We start from the raw sequence: 12,173 nt of genomic DNA on the forward strand, positions 1-12,173 counted from the left end.
ACACCTAAGCATCTGACAAATTGCTGCCTAATTGTAATAGTTAAGGAAATAACTTGAGGTTCATCTGTTTTCATTATTTTCCTTCCTTTTGTGTAAAGAACCATACCATTTGTCAATTACTTGGATGTACATAGGTTATATCCAGAGATTCATAAAGTTATATTACCAAGTATTGATAAGCATAAAATTTACAGTGTATGAGTTGAAATTCCGAAGACCAAGTCATATTACAAATACTGTATGAGTTATATACCAAAATTCTGTGCAGCTTCTGTTTTTGTATTAAAATGAACTTCTTTCTGGGTATGAAAGAACAGTACACTTCCTAATATAATTGCAGTGCTGTGAAGGGAATGTGAATCACTGTCAGAAGAAAGCGTGGAATAACGTAGAAGCAAAAATATTTATATCAGAGTATTAAAATTCTAAGTGATTTCAAACATTTTCAATGTAAAGCTGCTGTAATATAACTTTCAAAATGCTAGATCGTATATTTATGTCACTCCTTTTCTGTTCTTTTCAATAGATACATGGACAGGAGACAGATGATGTGAAGCTTGAGGTTGCAGAAGGAGGTCTACCAAAAGAGGAAACAGAGTTTTTATCAGCCTCTCAGATGACCAATTTGCATGACATTGGTAAATTTTGATTATATGCCACAGTGTAGTATTTTTATACCAAATATTTAATCATTTGATTTTTTTTTTTTTTAACTTTTGAGAGAGAGAGAGCACAAGTAGGGGAGGAGCAGGAGAGAGAGGTAGAGGATCTGAAGCAGGGGCTCTGCCTGCAATAGCCTTCAGTAGCAAGCCCAATGCCAGGCTCAAACTCATGGTCATGACCTGAGCCAAAGTCAGATGCTCAGGTGACTGAGCCACCCAGTGCCCTAGTCATTTGATTTTCTTACTTTACAATTTGAGATAACCTCGTGACCTTGGGCATTTCAGTATAATCTCTCTGGTCTCAGTTTTCTTATTCTTAAAGTGGAAGATTTGGACTATTGCTGTCTTTGATCCCTTCTCACTTCTTATTCTGTGATTCTAAATTGTTTCCAGTTTAAAGACATAAAGTTGGTAGATTTAGGGGTACTACAGACATGAAGATTAAAGAAATGATCTTGAATTGCACGATTCATTTTGTTTGTTTGTTTTCTTGAGTCAAATTGAGTTTAAATTGAAACTTGAGTTATTACTAGTAAAAAAAACATTATTTTTTTGAAGAAGAATGAATATCTCCACACACAAAAAAGTGATTGTGGTATTTCACTAAGAAATTTCTATTGAAGTGTTTATTTTCTTCTCTTCATATAACTTAGATGTCAGTCATAAAAGCAAGTTATCTGCTCTGCAAGATTCTGAAAAAATTAGGCGACTGGAAGGACAAGTTCAAGAATTAGAAAACTTCATCTCCTCTTTGCAGCAACAATTGAAAGAAACTGAAGAAAACTATGGGGCAGAGATCCATTGTTTGCAGGAAAGGCTTCAAGCTGTCAGTGAGTCTACAGTTCAGCCAAGGTATCTGTCTACTTATAATTTCATTCAACAGCATTTGTAGAGTAGTAATAGTCATAACATGATTGTTTTCCAGAAGAAATGTGACTTAAGGAAAATTGGATGAAAGAGATGGGGATGTAGCATTATCAAGGAATAAGAATAAGAGATAATTCTTTGAAATGTGTGAAATATTATAAACTGAAGACATTATAGGGATTTTACACCTTATTTTATAAAAATGCTGGTTGTTGTTAATTTGCTGAGAGAGTGTACATATATTTGTTATCATATGCCTGGTCTTTACTACCTTGATGTGGGACATACCCAAGAAATATAAGATAGGATCATTCTAGTCATGACTGGACTTTCTCCACTTTGTTGTCTAATATTCAGATTCACCATGTCCAGAACTCTGGATCTTCCCCTTGAAATTTGTTCCTTCAGCAGCCATCTCCATCTGAGGTTACTCTTCTTTTTCTCATACCTCACTTCCAGTCTATCAAAAAATCCTGTTATTTCTGCCTCCAAAATACATCTAAACTGGACCACTTCTCACTAGCCCCCTGCTGCCTACCATCATCATGTCTCACGTGGATTACTGCAACAACTGATCTCTCTCCTTCTACCGTAACTCTTCCCTAAAGTCTGTCCTCAGCACATTTCCACAACTAGATTTAAGACATGATCAGATCACATTAGTCCAGTGCTCTTCTGTCCTTACAGTGCCTTACTAGGTCCTACATGATGGTTCCCTGTTACCACTTTGACTTTATCTCCTGTTGACTCACCCACTGTTCACTATTCTCATGCCGCACATTCTCCTTGAGATCTCAGACCATCAGTATGCTCCTGCTTTAGAATGATCTTTCTCCAGATATTTACATGCCCAACACATTACCTCCTTTGGGTCTTTATGCAGATATAATGTTCTTATGATGTCTATTCTGATTACCCCCACTTAAATTAAAATTGTTTTTTAGAACTCTGTACGCTAATTTCCCGCGTCATTTCTTTCTATATTACTTAATATTATCTGTTATATATATATAAAGTATGTATGTATAAGATGAAAACCAAGTTTATATATATTTACCGGGGAGTTTGATTTTATTTGTTTTGTTTAGTGTCTTTCTTTTATGAAAGACTTCAAGCTTTGTAAGGGTGGGGATTTTTGCCCATTTGAGTCATTGATGTGTCCCAGACCGTGTAATTATTCCCTCTGCTAGTAGGTGCTCAGTAAATATTTGTTAAATGAATGAATGAACAGTTCATAATTTAGTTGGGGAGTGTGCTATAATATTTAGCTCTATGCAATGTTCAGAGATTTCATCTAACTTTGGCTGGCTCTGGTCTTCTAGAACTGTCTTCATAGGCATTTACTAATGGGACCTCAAGACAAAAAAACATTTCTTTTCCTTGAGACAAGATATTGAATGTCCACACTTTTGGGGAAGCAGTCTGTTTCTCCTTCTTTTATTCAGGGTCTGTTTGTAGGCTTTGGAATCATTTGCCCAGCCTGGCACAGCCTTCTAAAGCTCCCATTTCATTTGAGGTCATTAGCTCTTTAACTTGACCATGCATCAGAAACACTGGAGGCTTTTGAATACTTAAAATTAGATTACTGGATTATACATTTGGAGTGTCAGACTTAACAGCTTTGAGATAGACCATGGACATGTGTATTTGTAACAAAATAATTCTGACACAGAAAGTCCATGAATTGACATTTGGAAACCACCACTCTAGGTTTTCTGATATGAAAGAAAATAAGTAGATAGCAAGAACTCTCTAATAATCAGCTACAGTATTTCATATAGCCTTCCTTTAATTAGTGATGCTTTCTCTCTAAAGTGTGAAGAAAAGGGAGTCTTTTGGAAATGTAGACTTATTTGCTGTTACTACAGTTGGGCTTTTGTCAGCTCACCACCCTCTCTCAGAGTTTCTAGAATATTCAGTGGAAGTGTGTTGACAGTAATCTTTCAACTAAAACCATTAGTTTTCTCCCACTCCCCAAAACAGAGTTACTAAGGACCATGTTCACCCCTGCTAATAGTGATGAGTCAAAGTTATTTCTTGTAAATGTCATCGCATTTTTGGATACAACTATGATGCTTTTTGAATTAAAGTAGATTTGAACTTGTTTAAAAAAATAATTGAGTCGTTCATTTAACATGTATTTGGAGATGTTATATACTAGGAGCCTCTTAGGGATATAGTATAGGATTGGAATGACTAGAGTCAGATCTGCATTTGACACCTGATTTAACCTTTTACTGGCTATACAATTTTTGGCAGATTATTTTAACATGTCTTAGTAATATGAGGGACAATAAAACTACCATTAAGAGTAGTTAATTCTACTCTTACTAATGAACTACTAAGAGTAGTTCATTAAGAGGATTAAATGAAACAATGACTGGGATGGGCCTTAGCTAGATGCCATGGAGGGAGCTATAGATGTATTTAAGTGGCCTTTTCCCTCAAGTGACTTTAGTCTAATCATTGAAATAATACTTATTCACAAAATAATAGTTTTTAAGAAGTAGTGGTTAAGGAATATAACATGGTGATAACAACCAAAGTGCTGGAATTTAAACCCATGTCTGTGTGGCATCTTTTACTGCACATTTTTATGATAATTGCTTATTGGAGTGGTTCCAGAGGAAAAGGAAATGAAGGGGTGACCATGAGATATTGGGATAGAAGGAGGAATGTTGAGAACAAAGTGAAGGGGAAAAACAAAGATGACACTGTGTTGTATGAGCTAGAGAATATGGAGAATAATGATACATTAATATAAAATAGAGAAATTAGGCTGGTGGAGAGTTAGCTTAATATTAAGAGGGGAGCAGTGAGTTTGGTTTTAGCCAGACTATATTTTGAATTTGGGATGAACACTTTCAAATGCTATAAAGCCATAGAATGAAATTGTGGACTAAGTAGAATTTTTTTTATTAGAATTTGGGTCTTAATAGACCCAAAGTAATCAGGAGGGCTTCTCAGCTATGAAAAAAAGAATCAAAATATGGAGCCAAGGATCAGAATAGTGTGTGCAAGAAGCAGTAAGGAAACAGACAGAATTGTGAGACAGAAGAACCAGGAAAGGACAGAGAAGAAAGACAGGGGAGATGAGTTTTTACAATCATTTATCATGAACAAAGAACACAAATAGGCAGTTCACAGCTGAAGAAACTTATATGGCCAATGGAAGCTGAAGGATATGTAATCTCAAAAACAAAAACAGAAATGTTCTAACAAAGTTTTAAAACTTTGAGTTGCTGAAGTTTTGAATAAATACTTACATGGTAACTGTTGTGGAAGTAAAATTAATGTAACTTTTTGGAATGTGGCATTATATTAAATTTTTAAATATTTATAAGATATATCATACAGAAAGTCCATAGATGTTTTGAGGATTGATATTGTACCATTATTTGTAATAGTGAACATTTAGAAACAACCAAATGTTTATCAGTAGTGGGTTAGTTATATAAGTCAGGAAATGGGATGATGATAACTTCTATCTGGCCAGTTTGGGACAGAATGAAAGAAGAGGATAGGAGAAATAAAGGAGGAGTTGGGCAAAAGGGGAGTGGAATAAAGAAGGCAGTGTGTATGCACATTAAAAGTGAAGTGAGAAATTGTATTAGCTAAAACAAAATTATAATTTGCCCCTTTAATCTTTATCCCATGGTTGCTAAATATTAATCTCACTTTATTTTTATGACCCAAGTTAAGCATTTTAAGAAAAAAAAATTTTTTTTACAAAATAATGATTGTAAAACAATTCAGAATAAAGACGCGAATGCCAAAAGATACATGAATAGATTAAAAACAAAGAAAATGTAGAAGTGGTTGTATAAATTAAGAACCTTCTTTTTGCTGCCTCTGCTCCCCAGTTCCACTAGAGATAATCATTGTTACTTTTGATGTCTATTCATCCAGATTTTTTTCTGTTTGTGTGTATAAATAGTTTTTTAATAAAAATGAGCTTTTATGGGCTTTTACTCAGTAATAGCATAGATAACTTTTAGAAAATGTCTCTACCTGTAAATAGCTCCATGTCATATATTTGTAGTACACTTCTTAAAATGGCATAAAATTCAGTGGTGATGTGTTGAAGTTCTCTATCATTGAAGTGTGTTACTTTAATTTTAATTGGAAAAATCAGTCAAAAATACAGTTTGAGTTACAGTACTTATAACTCTATGCATGCTATAAATTTGGACTAACAGTAAAACTTGTACACAACTCTTAATTCGTTCACTCTCTTTTATTCATGTTTAGTTTCTCCAGTGATTCAATGGTAATTACTGAATCTGATGTCCAGAAAACAGTATACCCTGGAAGTTGTCTTAACCAGAACATTGATGGTACAATAGAGGTATTATATTTTTAAACTGTTGTGTGCACTGATACTGTTTCTCTGTCATTTTTATGTCCATAGTAAAACTGTTGTTAAGAAGTAAGCATAATAAATAAGAGGATAACACATTATGTAAAAGACCCAGAAGAATATATAAGCAAAAAAATTTAATGTATTTTCATAGCATAGGAATAACACAAAGTTAAAATTGAGAGTTTTTTCCCCCTAAATATGTTCTGGTTTAAAATTTGTCTTGTTTTGTATGACATGAGCTATGTAACAAATTAGTTTCAGTACCCTTGCCAACAACTTTTCGTCCCACGATGGGAAGTTGAGTCAGACTATCTCTAGAATAGTGTTTAGGGATCCCCAAAATTCAAGATGCCTTGGCTAGGACAATAGTTGAGGCTTTCTTGAGCACATGCCATATGATGTATAAAAGCCCCTCATCTTTTACAGTGTCGGCCAGCTAGCTAAATCACACTCTGTCTCTCCTCAACATTGTATATATTACCAATTTGTGGCCATTTTTCTGAAACTTATAACTACAAAACCCTGGTCTTCAGTCAGTGGATTTTTAATTCTTGACTCATATAGAAAACAAAAATCATTGCTTTCTCTTGTTTTGGAAACAGAGGAGAGATGTTGGCTACATATCTTGTTTGTACCATACTCCTCCTATATGGAGTATCTATTTGAATGCCATTCAGGTAATTGGTAAACAAATACTTTCATGCTGAAAATATGTTTACATTTTAAAAAACTGTTTATAGTTTTTTCTAGTTACAAAAATAGTTTGTATTTGTGGGGAAATGGATACTATTAATAAACATCAAGAAAAAAATAAAATTTGCTTATAATTTCATAAGCAAAGATAGCCACTGTTAGCATTACTTAAAATTAGATACATATCTTAATTATATTTAAGAAGTATCTTTAGTCTACTATAGAACTATGTTAGTAATTGTAAATATGTAAATATATTTCTGACTTTGCATCTTTAAATTCACAATACTAAGTAGGTTATTTAGAATTCTACACTAGAATTATTCACCAGAATTATCATTTTTAATTAAGAGCAGAACTGAAATTTACTTATTAAAACTCAGTTTTCTAAGAAACATTGATCTTTTGAGGATATTTGACCGTAGAAGTTTAAAAATAAGTGATGTATGGTTAGTATAAACAAGTCTGTTACATTTTGCTTTTTAATTTAGTTTTCTGATGAATTTGAAGTGAAAAAGGAAACAAATATGGTTACATTGCTGGAAAAACAGTACCAAGAACGACTAGAAGAAGAAGTAGCTAAGGTAAGTTTATAGTTTGTCAGATTATTTTGATTTATGTTCCTTTTGAACCTTCAGAAAACATAGATTTTATTGATAGTAATGACCTTTTTTTTTCAAGTTTTATTTATTTAATCTCTACACCCACCATGGGGCGCAAACTCATGACCCGAAGATCAAGAGTCTCGTGCTGCACCAACTGAGCCAGGCACCCCTGCACTTTTTGTTACAAGTTTTGTACATAGATTATCTTTAAATTGTCAGTTACTGGTATCAACCACAATTGCCTTTCAATGGAATATTCTGTGAACTTTTCCTTTAGAAAAATATTTTCTTCTTGATGTGGAATAGTAATCAGAAACTTCTCAGAATGCCAAAACAAGTCTTTATAAATTTGTTACCTGGGAGTAGTACCTTGTGATGGAGTTTGGCCTTCCTTTAAAGGTAGGGGATATGGTAGGAAATGAGAAAGAAGGTGGTTTGTCTTTTATATATTTTCTTTGCCTATCTCTTCCTTGAGAAGTGACTGTGATGTTTGTGACTGTAGATACTCTTAGCTGTGCTATGCCCAGAGCCATTCTTTTAAATTCTTGAATACCAAGCATATCACCTAATCTACCATTATGATTCCATTTCTTTTGTCTTTGTATTCCCTTTCAGAAGCATATATCTGGGGTGCCTAGGTGGCTCAGTCAGTTAAGTTGACTGACTCAATTTTGATCATGATCTCAATCATGATCTCATGGTTCATGGGTTCAAGCTCTGCATCAGGCTCTATGCTGACAGAGTGGAGCCTGCTTGTGATTCTCTTTTCTCTCTGCCCCTCTCCTTTTCTCTGTCTGTCTGTCTCCCATGCGTGTGCGCACACACTCCATTCTCAAATAAATAAACTTTAAAAATAAAAAAAAAATAATAAAATGGATATACCTGATTGGGTTCTTATATTGGAACCGTTGAATTCTGATTTTTTCTGCTTTTTAATAATATTTCAACTGTTTGAATATAACAATCCCAGTGGATATATGAATTTTAAAAGAGGAGAATTGATCGATTATACAGGAAATGCATAATGAGTTAGGTTAAACATAAATTGATCTTAGAAAAAAAACCTGAAGGAAGTGAGAGAGTCAATCATGAAGGTAACGGATTGAATATCTTTTGAGAAAGTGGAATGCAAGAGAAAAAGTCAAGAATTACACCAGTGGATGTTTCAAAGAGGTGGCCAAGAAGAATGGCAGGAGTGTGAAGGCCACTTGCCCAACTGCCAGCTCTGCTGAGTGAGAGGACGGTTTTAGTCCTGCCACCCCACAGTCAGGGGACCTATTTGGTGAAATATTATTTATCTTCTTAGCAAATGTGACTGGGTACAGGAGGAAGAAGAAATAAAGGAAAAGGGGCAAGGGCTGGGGGAAAATATTACTCTAGGTTATTTGACATAAGCAGCTGGAAGAATGGAGTTGCTATTAGGTGTCAGAAAAGACTGCAAGAGAGTAGTTTTTGGATAGGAAAGATAGACTTGAGATTTTAGCTTAAGAATTCAGATCCATTAGGGTGCTGGGTGGCTCAGTCAGTTGAGCGTCCAACTTTGGTTCAGGTCGTGATCTCGTGGTTTGTGAGTTTGAGCCCTGCATTGGGCTTGCTGCTGTCGGCATGGAGTCTGCTTCAGATTCTCTGGCCCCCTCTCTGCCCCTCCCCTGCTTGTACACTAAAAAAAAAAAAAAAAAAAAAAAAAAATCATTAAATGCAAACACTTACTAAATGTTTAAAAATAAATATTGAAGAAGTGGTTGGATATGCATATCTAGAGTTCAGAAAATAGGTTAAGACTAGACATGAAAATAGGGTGGTAAATAGGGCAACGTTTTTCAAACTGTGAGTTGCAACTCGTTTTTGAAGCATGAAATCCTGGTTTTGGACCAGGATTTTAAAATACTGGGAAAGTTCAATCATATAAATACACACAAAATGTATGTGTGCTTTGGGTCACAACATAAAATGTTTTTATTGTTGTGTGTGTGTTTACCATGGTTACAGTGAAAAAATTTGAAAAACAATTAATGTAGTAGTGTAGACAGAGCAGAGGTCTGGGGGCTGAGCCTGGATAACACCGATGTTTAGAGATCAGAGAAATGAGGAGGAATAAAGAAGATAGAGAAAGAGCAGTAAATTAAATATGGGAAAAACAGAAGTAAAAATATATCAAGAAGAGAATTTATTAAACTGTGTCAAATGTTTTTTTGTTTTTTTTTTATATACCTGTGAACAAATGTTTTTGATACATCACAAATGATTAGAACTGCAAATTAATTATTGGATTTTACAATGTGAAATCATTGTTGAGTTTCACAGGAACACATTTGATGGGGTGGTGCAGACAAACTGATTAGATTGGATTTGAGAGAGTGAAGGGGAAGAATAAAGAGATGAAGTTTAGAGTTTTACTTGAAAGAGGAACAGAGAAATACAGTGGTATCTCAAGGGTAATGTAGAGAGTCAAGCAGCAGATTTTTGTTGTTGGTAATTTGTTTCTGTTTAAGAAGAAAGGTGTCCTATTTCTTTGTTAATAATAATTATTGAGGAGAGAAGGAAAAAAATTCGCTAAGTCAGGAGAGAGAGAGACAGTTGTTGGAGCAGTGTCCCTGATTAGAGGAGAGGAGGTACAATGCCCTGGAGGGTTGCCATTAGATAGGAGCATGGCGATTTAATCCATGATAACAAGAAAGAAGGCAGAGAATATTTGGTTCATCAGGATGTTTTCAGATACGGTATTTGGAGCCTGTGGAAGTTCTCTTCTGATTGCTTCTGTTTTCTCACTAAAAAAGAAGCAAGGTCAGCACCTGAGAATGAGAAAGGAAGGGAAGACATTGAAGCTTTAAGGAGAGAGGGCTTTCTAGGAGAAGGAAAAGACCAGGGAAATTGAGTAGAATTGCCCAGTATCCTGAAGGACTCAATCAAGGGTAGTAGTTATGAATTTAAAATAACACTGTTCAGCTTGGTTGGATTTTTTTTCCTCCTCATCTAAGTTTAGCTTACACAGGCACAGAGTAGGCAGTTCCCTGTAATCACAGGTGGAATTTGGTTAGATGGTATAGTGAAATGGAAAGGAGAGAATAACAAGGTAGTTGAGTCCTTAGTTGAGTTTTTTAGTTTCCAGACCATACCATTCTTTTAATTATTTCTGTTACTCATTTCTGATCTAAAGAAAGTGATTCTTATTGTACAAATTTTTCAAAATTTCAGAATCTTCTTTTGTGACTTAACATATGGTCAGCTTTTTGTTGTTTGTCATTATCTTTACCGAGGTATAATTTACATACCATGAAATTCGCAGGTTCCAACTGCAAAATTTGGTGAGTTTTAACAGATGTATGAAACCAACGGCATAATCAAGATATAAGACATATCCATGACCCCTAAAGTTTCTTCATGTTCCTTTGTAGACAGTCTCCTTTTTATATTGCTTGATTCTGTTTGCTAATATTTTGTCCAGAATATTTATGTCTGTATTCATGAGGGGCGTCATCCATAGTTTTATTTTCTTGTAATGTCTTTGTTTGGCTATGGTATCAGGTCAATGCTGGCCTTGTAAAGTGTTAAAATATATTCTCACTTCTATTTTCTGGAAGAATTTATGTAGAATTGATACTATTTTATTCTTAAATATGGTATAGAATTTGTTAGTGAAACTAACGGGGCCTGGAGTTTTGTTGGAAGATTTTATTAAACTATGAATCTGATTTCTTTAGTAGATTTTGTTTTACTCAAGCAATCTGTTTCTTTAGAGTGAGCTTTGTTAGTTAATGTCACTCAGGGCATTGCTCCATTTCATCTATGCTGTTGAATTTACGTTGGTGAAGTTGTTTATAGTATTCCTTTATCACTTAATGTCTGCTTTCTCACTTTTTTCTTTGTCATTCTGTCTAGAAGTTAATTGTATTGATGTTTTCAAGGGTCCAGCTTTTGGGTTTTTTAAAAACTTTTTGTTTTATTTTCATTGATTGCTTTTCTTTATTTTCTACTTGTTTCTGCTTGCTTTGGGTTTAAGTTGCTTTCTTTTTCTGGTTTCCTAAAAGACCTTTCTTCTTTTCAAATATATTCATTTAATGCTATAAGTTTCCCTTTAAGCACTCCTTTAAGCTGCGTTCTACACATTTTCATTCAGTCTGAATATTTGATTTATTTTGTCACCTCCCCTTTGATTCATGGGTTACTTAGAAATGTGTTGTTTAGATTTTCACATTTAGGGGTTTTCAGATATCTTCCTGTTGTTAATTAATTCATTGTATAATTTTTAATTTCTTTGTGGTCAGGCATACTTTGTATGATTTCAGTTTATTTAAATTTATTGCCTTAAATATGTTCTGGTTGAATGCTGCATGCATACTTGAAAAGAATGAGTATTCTGCTGTTCAGACTTTAAGTTTTCCTCTCGTATTACTACCTTCAGCCTGAAAAATTTACTGTAGCATTTCTTTTTGAGCAAATCTGCTGGCAACAAATTTGACATACAACATATTGTATGTCATCTAATTTTGAATTACATATTGAATATTTTGAATACTGTGTAGATGCTGAGTCTTAGGATGTTCTGGAAAGTGTGAAAAAAAAATGCTTTTTAAATAGACAACCCATTTAGGTTCAGGCCACAAGTTCTTTCTCACCTTCCCCATACAGATTTCTTCTTCAAGTTTTGACTCCCTCTGCAATTTGCCTGCTTTTGTTTACTTCTCAGAGTTTTCTGGTAGTTGCTTTTGTATTTTGTTCAGTTTTCAATTGTAATCAATGGGGGAGAGAGGCTGTAGTGGGTTTAATTTATGCTAATCACAAGTCTCGGTCTTAGGTATTTTTATTTCACAATTTAGATAGAATTATTGCTTTATACCCATCAGTGTTAGGCTATCCACATATTTACAAAAAGAAATTTTAATGCTCTCATCCTTTCTGCATCTTATGCCTTCCTTCTAGCATCATTTTCTGCTTTTTGAGGGACATCCTTTAGAAGTTCTTTTATGGATCATCTATTTATTG

The 12,173-nt window shown here is 34.3% G+C and overlaps 1 protein-coding gene across 5 annotated transcripts in view; it reads left to right on the plus strand.

Annotated features, from left to right (window-relative positions):
- AKAP9 (A-kinase anchoring protein 9) overlaps positions 1-12,173 on the plus strand; it is a 152,621-nt gene that overhangs the window by 61,323 nt on the left and 79,125 nt on the right. For all 5 annotated transcript variants that reach the window (XM_042917550.1, XM_042917567.1, XM_042917578.1 and 2 more), the window contains 4 exons: positions 527-638; positions 1,316-1,514; positions 5,781-5,877; positions 7,077-7,169. In XM_042917550.1, the coding sequence (XP_042773484.1) occupies positions 527-638; positions 1,316-1,514; positions 5,781-5,877; positions 7,077-7,169 (501 nt within the window). The remainder of the gene's footprint in view (positions 1-526; positions 639-1,315; positions 1,515-5,780; positions 5,878-7,076; positions 7,170-12,173) is intronic.

Source organism: Panthera leo, chromosome A2 (assembly GCF_018350215.1).
Source record: "Panthera leo isolate Ple1 chromosome A2, P.leo_Ple1_pat1.1, whole genome shotgun sequence".
NCBI lineage: Eukaryota > Metazoa > Chordata > Mammalia > Carnivora > Felidae > Panthera > Panthera leo.